The following is a 14,596-nucleotide window of genomic DNA, read 5'->3' as shown; positions in this document are numbered from 1 at the left end:
TCGAACAAGTGATCCCAAAAGAAGCATGTCAACAGCGCAGTTCTAGTCGGTCTTCCACCCATTTCTCGGGCAGGCTGGTGGAGGAGCAGAAAAGTGTGCGTGCCAACCAGCGGACGAGGGTCTGCGATCCATGGCCCAAGTGAATCAGCTCCAGCGGCGCGGCGCATGTCATTGGCCGTCCGGCATCGGCTAAGACCGCACAAGTTTCACAATGTTGTTGGCCTGTTGGTCGGACGACGCGCAGTCGGTGGAGCCGATGGAATCGATTTGGTCTTGGGTGGCGCAGGGTTGCGATCCACAGTGGAGCGGGGGGTGATACACCTGAAACCATCAGCTGCGATCATCGCCTGCAAAGTCCATCGCCCGGATGATGGATATAAAGGAGAAGTGGCATCATGCGCCGTCAGGGATGATCTGTTGCTTTACGCTGTCGGTCTTGTGTCTTTTGTCTGATGAAAAGATACAAAGAGAGACAGAAAGAAAGACAGAAAGACAGAAAGAAGAGAAAGCGGCGCTGACTCATCCGCGCTAACTATTTTTAGTCGGCCGTTTGTTTGTTGACGCTGCCTGGGAGCCTGATGGCGGCTCAGGCATCCCACATACTTCGTAGTCCGTCGTAGTAACCCGGAGTATGTCAGAGTACAGAATACAGAGTGTGGAATATGGATAGTGGGCGGTCTACGGCATACCGCGAGTTATGCCCAGCGCCCGGTATGTATGCACTCCCCAATCCAGCCCGCTCAGGACCTGCAGAGCCCTGGCGCAAGGAGTGCGACGTGACCTGTCCGACAGGTGGGCCGCCCAGAGGATCAAAGGGACGATGCCCAAGGCTGTGTCGTCAGACGTTCTATTTAAACCCGCCTATGGCAAAGAACAGGGAGATTTATAAGCGTTGACGCGCATCGAACAGCGTGGCTCGTCGTATTTGCCTCTGCGTAGTGGCCGTAGCATCGATATGGTTCTCAGTAACTCCTCCCGTAGAGCTCAAAATATACGGAGTGCGGAATAGGGACCCCAGAGTCTCTATATTTAGTCGGTCAATCATGAATTATTGATGTTTCGCCTGGCATTTCCGAGACCACGCTAGGTTTCTCCAGTCCCGTCCCGTCCGGGTGGACTGGAACTATTCGCCAGTGTTCCAATACTTGATCCAATTTCCCCTGACCATCGGGGTGTCATAGTCGTACGGAGTACGGAAGAGCGGGGGCGACTATTTGCCATCTGATCTCACATTTGCTTGTCAGGGCCGAACATGGCGTCGCGGGGAGAGACCGGTCCGGCGTTGAATCGTACTCGGCCAATGATGGGCAAAGTATTGGACGGTGTGGTGTCTCTCTGCATACGAAGCACAACTCGACATCAGGCCCCACAGGTCGAGTCTAGACCTCTGCATACGGAGTACATACGGAGTAGTACAGGTATTGTGAAGCACATTGCGACGGGCTATTTCACTGTGCCGCCGGTGGCCGAACCGGAGATATATATCCACGCTGGTATGCAACCCAATGTCCTGGGCAGGAACAGATTACGAACTGCGCCGACTCCAAGTTATAATCTGGACTTTCTTATGGTCGGGATCTGACTTCATTAAAAACTAGGAAATGAGAAAAAAACGAAATGAAAAAGACAAAGGTTCGAATCAAGCAATATCATGGAATAACATGGCTTGTACGCTATCCAATACACAAAAAGAAAACACCAACATAAATCCCAACGGCCTAGGTGAAAAGCAAGGTGTCGCAATAACTCAATCCATCTAATCACGACCGCCAGCCAATCGAATCGCCACTCAAGACAGCACAAAATACAAAAGCGCACTCATGGTTGATCCCGAGTACTTCTTCAATATCCCAACCGTGCGCTGATAATAAAATATATTCTCCAACTGGCAGCTCCTCATTCCCTGTTTGGCGTGGTACAGAGGCAATTTGCCATTCTCATCCGCTAGCTTGGGATCGGCTTTCTCCTGGATCAACATCTTCACGAGCATCCAACACCCTGCGGCGGCCGCATAAGACAAGACGGTCCGTCCGCGCCGATCCCGCGCATTCACATTGACTCGACTCGTGTCCAAGAGCAGGCGCATGACTGCGATTTCGTTTCCGTCGTCGAACTCCTGACCTCCCATGGAGGTATCCTTGAAGCGCTGCAACGCGGCATGGAATAACGGGGTGAGGCCGTCGTTGTCTTGGGAATCGGGGTTCACCGAGGGCTGGGATAAAAGCAACTTGACGAGCGGCACGTCGCGGATCTCGGCTGCATACGAGAGAGGGGTTCGTCCGTCGTGGTCTTTGGGATCAGGGTCGATGCCTGTCGTTGAGAGGAGGATCTGTGTAACGTCGCGGAGCTTCGGGAGTTCGGGGACGATAGGATGAAGATGGTCGCGGCTGATGACCGACGTGGCCAGTGAGAGTGGTGTTTCGCCGTCGCTACTCTGGGACTTGCGATCGACTTCGTCGACGCCTAGCAGGAGTTTAACCACCGATGTGCTTCCACTGGCTGCAGCAACCGACAAGGGCGAAAACTGAGCGTGGTCCTGACTATTTGGATTCGCTCCGTGCGCAAGTAATAGCCCAACGGTGGTGTCGTGTCCACTAATCGCGGCAGCCATGAGCGGCGTCGAGCCGTCGTTGGAGGAGGATTCGATGTTGACTTTGCGTTGTTCCAATAGAGCTGAGACGACTTCATCATGGCCATGCTCTGCAGCCAAGAACAGGGCGGATTCCTGGTCGCGATTGACGATGTGAGACAGAGCGCCTCTAGCGAGCAAGGCCCTCACGGCCTGAAGCCTCCCTTGTTTAGCCGCTATGATCAGGCCGGTGTTGCCATTTAAATCGGTAATGTTGAGGTCCAGATCTTTTCGTTCAAGTACGACAGAGAGCAATTCGGGGGAGCCCGACTGAACAGCATAGAGCAGACACGACAAATTCCCTTCACTAAACTTGGCATTCACATCGACGGTATGATGTGCCAGCAGCAGCTTCACGATGCTGGTATAGTTGCACAGTATCGCCAACACGACCGGGTTGTGGGGAGAAGCTTCTATTTTGGCGCCAGCGCCATGACGGAGGAGTAGTTCGACAAACGGTTCTCTATTGTTGGATACCGCCAGCGAGAGGGGAGTACTTCCAATAAAATCACCCTTATCGACGATGCATTTCCCCGACGTGAGAAGCGCCTCCACGACGGGGAGATGACCAGCGGAAACAGCCAACGTCAGGGGAGGTCGACGCGTTGAAGGCTCTACGCAGCGGTTGGGATCTGCGCCGTATTGCAGCATCTTTTCCACCACGCTGACTTGGCCCTGGTTGGCTGCCCATATCAATCCAGAGCCGCCCAAGTGAAGGATGTTGTATCGGTAGAGCTCGAGGTTAAGGAGGTCGTGGAGACGGTGACTGCATTTGCTGAAGTTGCGGATATCTTCTTGGGTGGTGAGGTGTCGGCAGACGTTAATAATTAATTCGTTGGGCAGATTCAGCAAAAAATGGAACTTCTTTTTTGGTCTCTGGAGCTTCAGGCGCCTCAAAAGGCGACCGCGTTTTGACATCGTGAGTGATGACACCCGATGCAAGGGAAATGACAGAAGGAAGTGAAGGTGAGATGGATGAGTCTTGATCAGAGACGAATTGTCTGGGATAGAGTCATCGGATAGCTTCATCCCGGAACATGAACAAAGGTTGACGTCGCGATACATAAGCTTCACTCTGAAATGACTCGGGATGACACAACCCGTACCATGTACAGATAGTTTTGAGTCAACTGGTTGACTCACAATGGGCATCTTTTTCTTCGTGCTGAAGATAATCTGGCTATACCTACTACTACGATAAGTAGAAAGAAACCTTAAACGAAGGTGTATCAGAGTGGTGATTCCACACCATGAGCCGACTTGGAAATCGAGAGGAAGACAAACAAGACCCGACAATCGCGATCCAGTATCTAGTTCTTCGACAGCTCGCTACCATAGATTGTCGAATTCATCGAACTAGTCACTCTGCACGAAGGGTCAATCTGTCGAGAGTTTGGTCTAGGCCAAGGAGCAAAGTAGAAGAACGAAAGGCAATGATCGCAGCCAGCTATTATGTCAGTAAGAACGTGACAGAAATTCAGCCAGCAGACTAACAGCAGATATCTATTTGGCACGAACCGGGTCATAAGCAGAGTAATGGATCATCTTAAAAAGATATATCAAATAACCGGAGACATGCCATTCTGACCAACTGGGAGTTTCAACGAAGGTGGATATCTTTACCGGACGACTGACTCGCGGCATGGATGGTTGATATGCACGCCCTGGTGTGGAATATCAAAAACACAGGAAGGCCATTGTCGAGCAACATGGGCCTATATAGGGATCGAATTTGAATAGAGACGCCATTTTGAACACTGCAACAGCATCGGGCGCTTGCAGGCAACCTATCAGATGATGTTTTTGGTTTAGTATCAAGATCAGAAGCAAGGAACTCGTCCTTGATTGACCCCTAAAACAGGACAAAACCCTCTAGGTTTCCCGGGAAAGATTTGGATACTGAAGATATCTAGGCAGCGATTTGGGTTCTGCGACATAATAAGGGACAAACTAAGTAGGTACCCATGGAGGAATGGAACTGGCATGCTTGAAGGCATACCATCGGGTCTTTGGCACGAACAAGCACAAAAGAGTGGCTGGGTGATGCAGGGTAAGAGGCTTTCACGTCTTCGGCATTATGACTCCGATGAAATAATTATTTGAAATTGAGCAATCTCTATATAATCTGAGGATGGTTATTAGCGATTCTGGTTTGAAGTTAAAGTATCACTTATAAAGAAACTATTACTATGAAAGTCTCAATGACTCCAAGCCAACCGCCTGGGAAAGGAAGATCTAGATTCGCGACTTCGCTAGGGCCAAGATATGTCCTTGAACTTGCTGATCAATATGAAATGGTTCGTAATCAATCACTCTTGTGACTACCTGACCGCCGAGATATCGGAAGATTTGAATCTGTGCTCCAAAATATCCCGCTTTCGTGCAACAGATCTAGGTAAGAGATCCAACCAGGAAGTCGCTACAAGACCGGTATAAGAATCGCAAGTGTTATAGTCGGGCCATTTACAGAGGCTAGTGAGTTGTTGATAATCCTGTTATTGGAGCAAATTTAAATCAATCCACAACCTCGGGAAGAATATTGAGGCCATACACAGTAAAGAAGAGAACAATCGCCAGTAAATCTCCTGATCACCAGGACTCGACAAACTCAGAAGTGTATGACCCCAGACAAGACTCCGACCGCCATTGCAACGTAGCTGCAACACAGTGCGTAGAAATACGAATGTGCGTGGGTTTACAACTAGCACATTCCTTCGGTCCCAACCAACAGACCTACATGGTAACTACCCCGCGCAATAAGGAGTCATTATTCTGAAGTAACGGGTTCCTACATCCCAACACACCCAGGTAGATTCTCGCATCGCACGATGACCCGACTCCAAGATTTTGCCGCCCACCAATTCGACTACATAATCATCGGCGGCGGCACCGCTGGCCTCGTACTAGCACGCCGACTGAGCGACCGAGCAGATCTCTGCGTCGGCGTCGTAGAAGCAGGACCGGCAGCTCCAGAAGAGCCGGCGATCAACATCCCCGGTCGCTACGGGGAGACTCTGGGCGGTAAATATGACTGGAAGTTCGAGACGACCGAACAGCCCGGCCTCGACGGACGCAGAGTTCCATGTCCACGAGGCAAAGTGCTAGGGGGCACGAGTGCGCTGAACTTCATGGCGTGGAATCGAGGGAACCGGGAAGACTACGATGCCTGGGCAGAGTTGGGGAATGAGGGATGGGGATGGGAGGATCTTTTGTAAGTCTTTTGTGATGGAGAATTGACCTGTCCCGTGGGCTTATGAGATGGTAGACCATTTTTCAAGCGCAGCGAGACGTTTCACGCCCCGGACTCATCTCATCAAGAGTCGTGTCGTTCGTATTATCAGGCCGATGTCCATGGGGTCAATGGACCGGTGCAGACAACGCATATCAGGGAGTATGGACCGGCACATCAATTCTGGCATGACACGCTGAACAACCTCAACGTGGAAACGAGTCCCGACAGCCTGGGTGGCAGGAATTCCGGCGCCTGGAATATGGTCTGTTCGATTGACCCGGTCAAACAGGCGCGCAGCTACTCGGCCACTGCGTATTATTATCCCATCAAGCAGCGACCGAATCTTGTGGTTTTGGAGGCGACGGTGACAGAGATTATCTGCGAGAGAACGGAGGACGATTGGCGAGCAGCGGGCGTTCGCGTTCGCTGTGATGGCAAAATCACTGACATTCCAGCGTCTAAAGAGGTAGTTCTCTGCGCTGGAAGCATCCAGTCGCCACAATTACTGGAGTTGTCGGGAATAGGGAGTCGAAGTGTTTTGAATGCTGCAGGGATTCCAATCAGAGTCGAGAATCCGAATGTGGGAGAGAACTTACAGGATCATATGAGTGCGTATCATTTCCCTGTAATGAGAAAGAAATCCTAACCAAGCAGTGACTGCCACGATATTCGAAATCGACCATTCGCTGCCAACGCGAGATGACATCCTCAGCGACGCCGAGTTGCGCAAATCCGCCAATAATGAGTACGCGACATCTCGTACCGGCCCCTGGACAATCCTGCCCTGTTCAATCGCGTATTGCCCCTTGTCTACATTTGTCTCACCGGAGGAACTGTCGTATTTTCGATCACGAGCACTATTGATAGCACAGGAAACAGGCCACCCGCGAGATGAGATTTTAGCCCGCCAGTTCCAGGCCGATGCCCACCTAGGACAGATTGAGTATTTGTTCGATGTCGGAAACTGGAGTCCATTCTTCCAATCGGAACCGAGCAAAAAATATGGCACGATGCTGCAGATGCTGCAGTATCCATTCTCCCGGGGATCTATTCATATACCACCTCGGTCAGGGGGCCGGACAACGGCCGATGACCATCCAACAATTGATCCGCAAATTTATCTCGGACCGGGCGAAATCGATCGGAAAGTTATGACCATGGCGCAGAAGTTCGGAAAGACAATATGCGAGACAGAGCCCCTATCAAGCATGATGCAGGCCCGAACGGCGCCGCCGGACGACGACTATGACCGGTTTGTGGTGCATAACACGATCACCGACTGGCATCGTGAGTTCCTCGGAACCATTCGTTCATTCCGACGCAGGATCATCACTGACGAGAACACAGCCATTGGAACGTGCGCGATGGGCGGAAAACAGGGCGACAAGGCTGGCGTGGTGGATCATCGACTGCGGGTATACGGGGTCCGAGGACTCCGCGTGGCCGATGCAAGCGTGATGCCGTTGCAAGTTGGCGCTCATATTCAGGCAACCGTATATGCAATCGCGGAAAAGGCGGCGGCGATGATTCTGGACGACATCGATCGGAGTCCGCGGGCTGGTAAAGCTTGATTTCGTTAGGTAACTAGACCAATGCTGATTGAACCCTTTTTAGCGTGACATTAGTTCAGATTGCTTGACTGTAACCCCGTCGAAAGGGCTGAATCAATATTATAGACTGTTAGAAGGAGTGTTTCTGCATTTTATACGCCCAGAGAATACAAGGGAAATGTCCCTGCTATCGCTCACAATGCGAGATGTCAAGGAGACCAGCCATAGACGAAAATAGCACGACGCAACAAAGAAGGTTGCAACTTAAACCGAAAACCAAGCAAAGCGAACGAAGAACCCTTCGGCGGGAGGTTTACTGCATTCATCGTAGCGTCTGGCCCACCAGGCTCAATTTTCCAATTGCAATTGCAGTTCCATGGCGCGCATCCGGACTGATCTCATACTCCACTCGGGCGGGTCGGGCTGTCCGTTGGCCTAGAATCCCTTTGCAAGGCTTGGTGCGTGAGCTTAATTCTGCTGCCTGAACTGCTTGCTGCAAGGGTGACATGTCCAAAATGACAGAGGGCTAGATGGCTGATGCTGGCTGCTTGTGTCACCATCCTTGACGATCTCACACAAAGAATAGGGTAGGTTCCAAATCTGTTGGTTGTAAGGGCAAAAGGATAGAGAGGATCAACGGAACAAGAGGAAACGACAGGATCCAAAGGATGAAGAATGAGGGAACCCAGTGGGTACACCCTGTTCCCTTGCAGCGCGTATCCCTCCGAATTCCGACCAAATGTTAGACCTAAATCCTGCATCCCGTCGGAATGAAATGACACGAGACAGCCTGAGACTAGTAGGCCAGCGCCACCCGGCGTACTGAATGCGACTGCCTAGGATTTGCAATATCTGCTCGTAACAGGGGTCCTGATCTGGCTAGTGAGAGCAGATGTTCGTTACAATATATAGGAGTTGGGTCTTTCCGCGCGTGGGCCGTTTCCGGTTCAGCTGCGTCATGCTTTGTTCAGTGATTTCGAAGGGGTCTGCTGATCATCATTGACCTTTCTTCTTGCAATCTCCTGCTTCTTCATTGTGCAATTCCTCTGTTATCACCTCTGCGCGTCGGCGAGATGGCTGTACCGCCATGCGAGGACAAGCGGCCTGTCAAGCCAGCCAAGGGTAGGACCAAGCAGCCAAAGCAACACAGGACCACGAAAAAAGCGTTACTGCTTGACAGCGTTGGCCCGCAATTGCTGAAGACGCTTAATTCATATCCCAAACCCGATACCTACAATCATAACTGTGGATCACCTCCAACCGACAGTTCCTTTTTCCTTCAACCTCGCCCCTCAAGGCTTAGTCGAAGCGCCAGCAGCGATAATGGCAGAAGCGACAGTAGCGATACCCTCGTGGACCATGATTTGGGATCAGATACGACATTCGAACATACCCCCAAACAATCGAAGTACCCAATATTGCGCGAGCGCCGAAGTCTGCCGTTCCTAAAACGCAAGCCTCAACCCAGCAGACGCATCCAAGACTACAACCCCGACGCCAATACACGACGCATTATCGAATACCTGGCGGCACGCTATGGCACGGTATCACACATGGGTATGCTAGATCGTAGTTATCGGTTCTTCCTGAACAAAGCCCACACCGCCGCTCTCTGCTACAAAATACTAAACCACGTCGCCATCGTCAGCGGTGATCCTCTTTGTGAATCCAGCCAAATCGACAACATCCTCGACGAGTTTACCAGCTACCGAAAAAAGCATTCGCTAGACCTTGCCTTCATGGGAGCCAGCGAATCATTCGCCAAATACGCGCGCCAACGGAACTGGAACACTATGCAGTTCGGGGTCGAGCGAGTGCTCAACCCTCGCACCAACGACGTCCTCCTCGAACGTAGCAGCAAGCGAGTCATCGTGCAGAACCGCCAGCTCCTGAACCCGCAAAAAGGCGGCATAACCCTCGGCGTATACGTCCCTGCCTCCGGCGAAGACGCGCGGTTTCAATCGGAACTGATGTCCATATACGACGCATGGCGCGAGCAACGCAACCAAAGCGCCACGACATCACAAGCCTTCATCACAGTATATAACCCATTCGACTTCCCCAAACTGATGACGTTCATATACACGCGGGCCTCCGACGGTACGGTGAACGGATTCGCTGCGCTCCGTCGCATCGGCACAAACAATGGCTACCACATCGATCCGTGCATCGCAGCACCCGGCGCACCGAAGGGGATATCCGATCTCCTGACCTACGCAGCGATGGCGCTGCTTCACCACGGCGATATTTCCTACCTCAGTCTCGGATACGAGCCACTACCCGAACTAGGAGAGGTTACAGGGATGTCGTCGACGTTGGAGCGACTCACTCGATCTTTATATCACCACACTTATCAGCGACTACCAATACACGGAAAGAAAGCATACCACGACAAGCTCCGCCCGGACGCATGTCAGGAGTCAGGCCTTTATGTGATCTTCCCGGCTGGGATGCCGGGTGTGCGACAGATGGTTGCGATGGCGCACATGGCCAATATAAGTATCCGAAAACTTGTTCGGACGAAGGGTGATTCGCCGCCTGTCGACTCAGCGAGACAGAGTGAGGTGAAAGATGAAACGTAGCGTCGGGTAGCTCTTGGTAGCTGCTGGCCAGCTTATATTTGTGGATTCTGTATTCGATAGATTATGCTAATGGGCACTCGGAGTAGGACGGTGGGAAAGGACTCTTGTATCTTATGGGTTGCCGGTTTATTTTGATTTTCTGTTCGAATATCGTCTCATATAGAACTTTTATAATTTTTTTTATTGTTTTTTAATTGAGTTTTAAATAAAATTCTAATCTTGTTAAACTGTTGTAATAAACCCGACTGATATTCATGATGGGCATTTCAATCCGTGATTGAGAGGACACACATCAAATGCTCTCTGTCAACGTGAATTTCTCAAACGTGTCGACTTAGACTAGGGACGGAGAATGCAGAGGTCCACAATTAGCGTAGTCGGGTTGGAGACTGTCGAACATCCATGGTCCTAAGTAAATCATCCGGGGTCTAGAAGCTTGTAAATGGCGGAGAACAACGGCGCGGATAAGGATGCGAACCAATAACATCGCCATCTATGTAAGGTTGTAGGGAATGACGTCCTCGACTCTCGGGATGGAACGGACATGTCAATAAAACCGACCATTGTCAAGCACCATTGTACTCATGTGGACCGTCTCATGACGCACGGTCGTCTATCGACAAATACTTAAAAGGAAGCACACGGTGTCGAAAGTGGAGGAACAAGTTCCAATATCTCGAGCAGAAGAATATAACATCCAACCAGATACGCCACCATCATGCCCGACCGTAAGCCCACGCGATTAATCTACCATTAAGGATTATACTGATTATTGAGACCAGAGTCGCAAGAACCCCACCAAAGCTTCATGGACAAGATGTTCCATCACCACCAGACCCGCCAGAACCAAGAACGGCAGCAGCAACAGCCGCAGCAGCAGGGGCAAAGCCAGATGCAGGACCCAGAGAAGCACGAGAGTGAAATGGATAAGTTCAAGGATTACATCGAAGAAGATGAAGAAATGGAGCGGGAGCAGGGCTCTTATGGAGGATTAATGTAATTATCGGAGCGTGAGCTATGATATTATCTGTGGACATAGTTATTGGTGATGAAGGTTATGTTATGTTGTCGGTGGCCTGGACTGCCATTTATGAAAACGGGATATTTTTACAATGAAAAACCAGGGTTATCATTCTGATCTAACGTTAATAGCCCTGCCGATTAGTATTTAGTAAACCAATCGTAATAGGGAAAATGTCAATCAACTTACTCGTGAAGTACATGCTACTTGGGAATGTCCAAGTACCACTGTTAGCAACACACGTTAGATGGAGAAAATGTGTCCCTATTAATAGCTCTTCAGCGACCTCTCTATGCTTCTGGGGTAATAGAAGCACACGGATTCGCGAGTTGTGACAAACGCTCGTTTAAGCAAGGCATTATGACCAGTGTATGACCTCGTTATGTTTAATTAATTTGCATACCTTTCTCTCAAGGAAAGGAAATGAACGGCCCTGATTGGGGCCGATCAGCGACAGCCACCAGGACATTGTGGGTCTTTCTATTCATGACTATGACGCTCACCAACGTAATCCGATATTTGATCACCAGCTATCATGAGAGTGCATTAATGTGTAAAGTAGAGAAAACATCGCTCTGGAAGATAGTTCACTTTATGCTCTTCTAATTGGCGCATATATGCATTAATCATTAAATCGTAAGCCGAGGCGATCAGTACTCCACGCCACTATGCTTCATCATCAGCCTCTTCCTCCGTATCACTTGTTAGATCCAGGTCATCCCACTTGGCAAGGAAATTGTCCAGCTCCGCGTCTCCGAGATCTTTCTCTCCCTGAACAGTGACCGCGAAGTTGGGATATAAGCTACTGAACCGCTTTCTATCACGCTGCTTCCATGACCGCGATCCAAATTCGAGAAATAGACTGCGCGTTGGGGAAGGGAGCACAATTCCTTTTAGTCGAGCAGTAAGTTGAATGAGACGTAGCATTCCCTTGGCCAGAAGCCATCGCCGGGAGAGGGCGCAAAGAATGATACACAGGTCTATGAACGCTTCGGCATTCTCGTCGTCATCTAGGCCCTCTAGGAGACTGAACAAGGCAACAGTGGCGTATTGTGCGTAATTCATCGGCATCCAGTTTGTCGTCCATCGGAAGCGGTGCGAATTGAGAAGATCACGGATGTGTCGTGCCGCGGAATGCCGGAGATACTGTGCATTGTCAATCGATACCACCTGTTCATTAGGGTCTGGTGGGGGTTTGATAAATCCAAATATCGTCGCGATGGCTGCGTGGTACTTCATACTGCGTGGTATTAATAAGCGATATGCCGGTGTAAGCGTGAATATCCTTACTGCATGTCCATCGCCGCGGGTGTACTCTCGTTTCCGAGACTGACGCATTCCGGGATGTGGAGAGACCATTGCTTGAGATTTCGGTAGAAAGAATCGACCATAGCTTCGACATCGCGATAGAGAGGCGATAGATGATCTCCGTAGAAAAAGGTGGCGATATCGGATATGATCAATTGAAGGTCCACCAACGCTGGCATCACACAACGTACATGCTCTGGGACTGGAGGATCACCTGGCAGAGGATAAGGCACCCATGCAGCGTTCTGACTGTGATCGCCAGGCGAAGGTTTCAGCTGGGGCTTGTCCATGACTGCCGGCTGCTGGAGCATCATGGTAGCGGTTCTGATGAAGGAGGTCAGACAATGCCATTCTACCTGCGGAAGAGATTCCACTGACGAGATAAGGTTAAACAAACCGAGAACTGTGGTATTGAACACTCGTACAGATTCCTCCCGGTGCTCTGCTTTCGCTATAAAATGGGGCCTTCGGGCGAGGATCTGGCGAGTGCTGTCACCCACCTCCACCAGATATTTCCAGCCGAGCCTATCTTTGCCCATCATACACGAGCTTCGGGATGGTTAGATCAGAGTCTGAACAGTCTTGCCGATCCAATGATACCTTGTGTACAAAGCGCCGAGACCTTGGGCGTTCGTCAGGCTGACTTTACCTTCCTGCTGGCCGAGGAGATGCCTGGCCTCGTCATAAAAGTGCAGACCCTTGGACGTGGGATCGCCATACGTTGCCATCGCCTCGGGCCAGTCAGAGAACCACTGTCGAACACCGTATTAGTCCAGTATACTAATGAAGGCCGGTTCGCCTTTCTTACGCAGGCAACAGCAAGAATAGCATTGACGAGGAACGGAGAGCAGAATTCCGACTCTAGGTTCCCTGATTTCATGGCATCTAGAAACACGTCGCGATCAATCCAACTAAGAGCTTGGTGCTCCCAGGAAAAATAAAGCGAAACCAGATGCGACACAAAGTCGTTATCATAGGTCACGGACGTCCAGGGGTGGGCTGGGACACGGTAGAGAGGGTTATCTGTTAATCGCTGGATATTCAACATCGTGCGACGAGCGCGGGGACTAGGAAGAGGTGCGGGCAGGACGTCAGCATCGTGCTTGTCGGAAGGCGAGGAGCTTTCGGTCGAGCTGTCAGGCTGTGTTGGGCTGATCACGAACGATCGAATCTCGTCAATCGAGGCGTCGCTGCGGATGAGGTTCATCGTGTCGGAGACTTGACGCCGGTCCTCATCGCGAAGAGAGTCCACCAGTTGAAAGAGCAGCTGTTGATCCTTCTCCAGCATCTCGATGCGACGTTTCACCATAATCTTCCGCCTTTCGTCGCTGGTTTCGTCGACCACGCAGGGCGACTTGGTCTCGAGACACCGCTGGCAAGGGATGCCGCCGAAACACTAGACAGACTTCCGATCAGCGCAAGGATGCAGGATGGCTGCGATTCAACGGGCGTACTTTAGTCTTCTTCTGCTGACATCTGACACACGCCCTGGAGACATTGTGTCGCTTGGGGAGTTGGGACGTCGACACGGAGGTCGAGCGCTGGAAGGTCGGGGCGAGCGGTCGTTCGCGAGGATGGGTCATCATGCACAGATTATCGCGCAACTGAAATCCGGTCGGAAGTTCACGGGGGCGACCGTAAATAAGGCCATGCTGGAGGCTGAAATGGCGGAAAAAATACTATATCCGAAGCTGGTGGTGTGTTGGGCGGGCCATGAGACGTCTACAATAAATGGATCTGCAGCGCGCTAACGGGCTAAAGCAAGATACTTGAGCATAAAGCCGGTTTATCAGGGCCGACTTCTCACGGGCCTAACGAGAATACCCCAGCCAGCACCCACTTGGTGTATTCCATGCATCTCTTGTTGACCGCTTGCTCATTGACGAAATTCAAACGGTATGAAAAAGGCAGGGTTAAGAATGTGCCGGATTAGCGAGCGCTCATCACTGTTCGTCAATGATCTTACTGTCGTGTCTTGTCTTTTTTTTTCTCCCTCTTTGTCCTTTTTTTCTTTTTTCACTAGAGACCATTTATGCCGTCACTCTACCGTTGGAGGTGAGGCCTTGTTGGCAGCGTTGATTGGGGTGAAGTATGTATGACCTCATTATGCTAGTCTCTAAGCCCCCGCTTATCGGGAAATCCGCTCAAGACTACTGGAAGAGAAGACCGGATCTGTTCTCCGGAGTGGTGGTAGCTCTTGGTTGCGAAGATCCTCTCGAGAGGCCCGCTCACACGCGTCTGGCGAATAATATGTTCTTAGGTTGCTTCATTCCA

The 14,596-nt window shown here is 50.9% G+C and overlaps 4 protein-coding genes across 4 annotated transcripts; 3 read left to right on the top strand and 1 right to left on the bottom strand.

Moving 5' to 3' along the window:
* Positions 1–5,457: 5,457 nt before the first annotated feature.
* P170DRAFT_409438 (GMC family oxidoreductase) lies at positions 5,458–7,432 on the top strand (the record flags this gene model as incomplete). Its single annotated transcript, XM_024846783.1, has 4 exons — positions 5,458–5,840; positions 5,895–6,469; positions 6,516–7,148; positions 7,209–7,432. 4 exons carry the CDS (start codon positions 5,458–5,460, stop codon positions 7,430–7,432), a joined length of 1,815 nt encoding a protein of 604 aa, XP_024705128.1.
* A 939-nt stretch (positions 7,433–8,371) lies between these two features.
* Positions 8,372–10,461, top strand: ergS (the record flags this gene model as incomplete). Its single annotated transcript, XM_024851611.1, has 4 exons — positions 8,372–8,749; positions 8,786–9,383; positions 9,423–9,975; positions 10,426–10,461. Exons 1-4 carry the CDS (start codon positions 8,485–8,487, stop codon positions 10,459–10,461), a joined length of 1,452 nt encoding a protein of 483 aa, XP_024705127.1. The 5' UTR covers positions 8,372–8,484.
* Positions 10,462–10,711: 250 nt separating this feature from the next.
* P170DRAFT_426690 (uncharacterized protein) lies at positions 10,712–11,261 on the top strand (the record flags this gene model as incomplete). Its single annotated transcript, XM_024847731.1, has 3 exons — positions 10,712–10,721; positions 10,776–10,989; positions 11,183–11,261. The coding sequence occupies 3 exons, from the start codon at positions 10,712–10,714 to the stop codon at positions 11,259–11,261; spliced, it is 303 nt and encodes a 100-aa protein (XP_024705126.1).
* Positions 11,262–11,680: 419 nt separating this feature from the next.
* Positions 11,681–13,905, bottom strand: P170DRAFT_357436 (Zn(II)2Cys6 transcription factor; the record flags this gene model as incomplete). The annotated part of the gene is made up of 6 exons (XM_024844218.1): positions 11,681–12,254; positions 12,305–12,646; positions 12,701–12,871; positions 12,923–13,074; positions 13,131–13,718; positions 13,777–13,905. 6 exons carry the CDS (start codon positions 13,903–13,905, stop codon positions 11,681–11,683), a joined length of 1,956 nt encoding a protein of 651 aa, XP_024705125.1.
* Positions 13,906–14,596: the final 691 nt, after the last annotated feature.

The sequence above is a fragment of the Aspergillus steynii genome, assembly GCF_002849105.1.
Source record: "Aspergillus steynii IBT 23096 chromosome Unknown P170scaffold_4, whole genome shotgun sequence".
NCBI lineage: Eukaryota > Fungi > Ascomycota > Eurotiomycetes > Eurotiales > Aspergillaceae > Aspergillus > Aspergillus steynii.
This window is presented reverse-complemented; position numbering and strand designations above follow the sequence as displayed.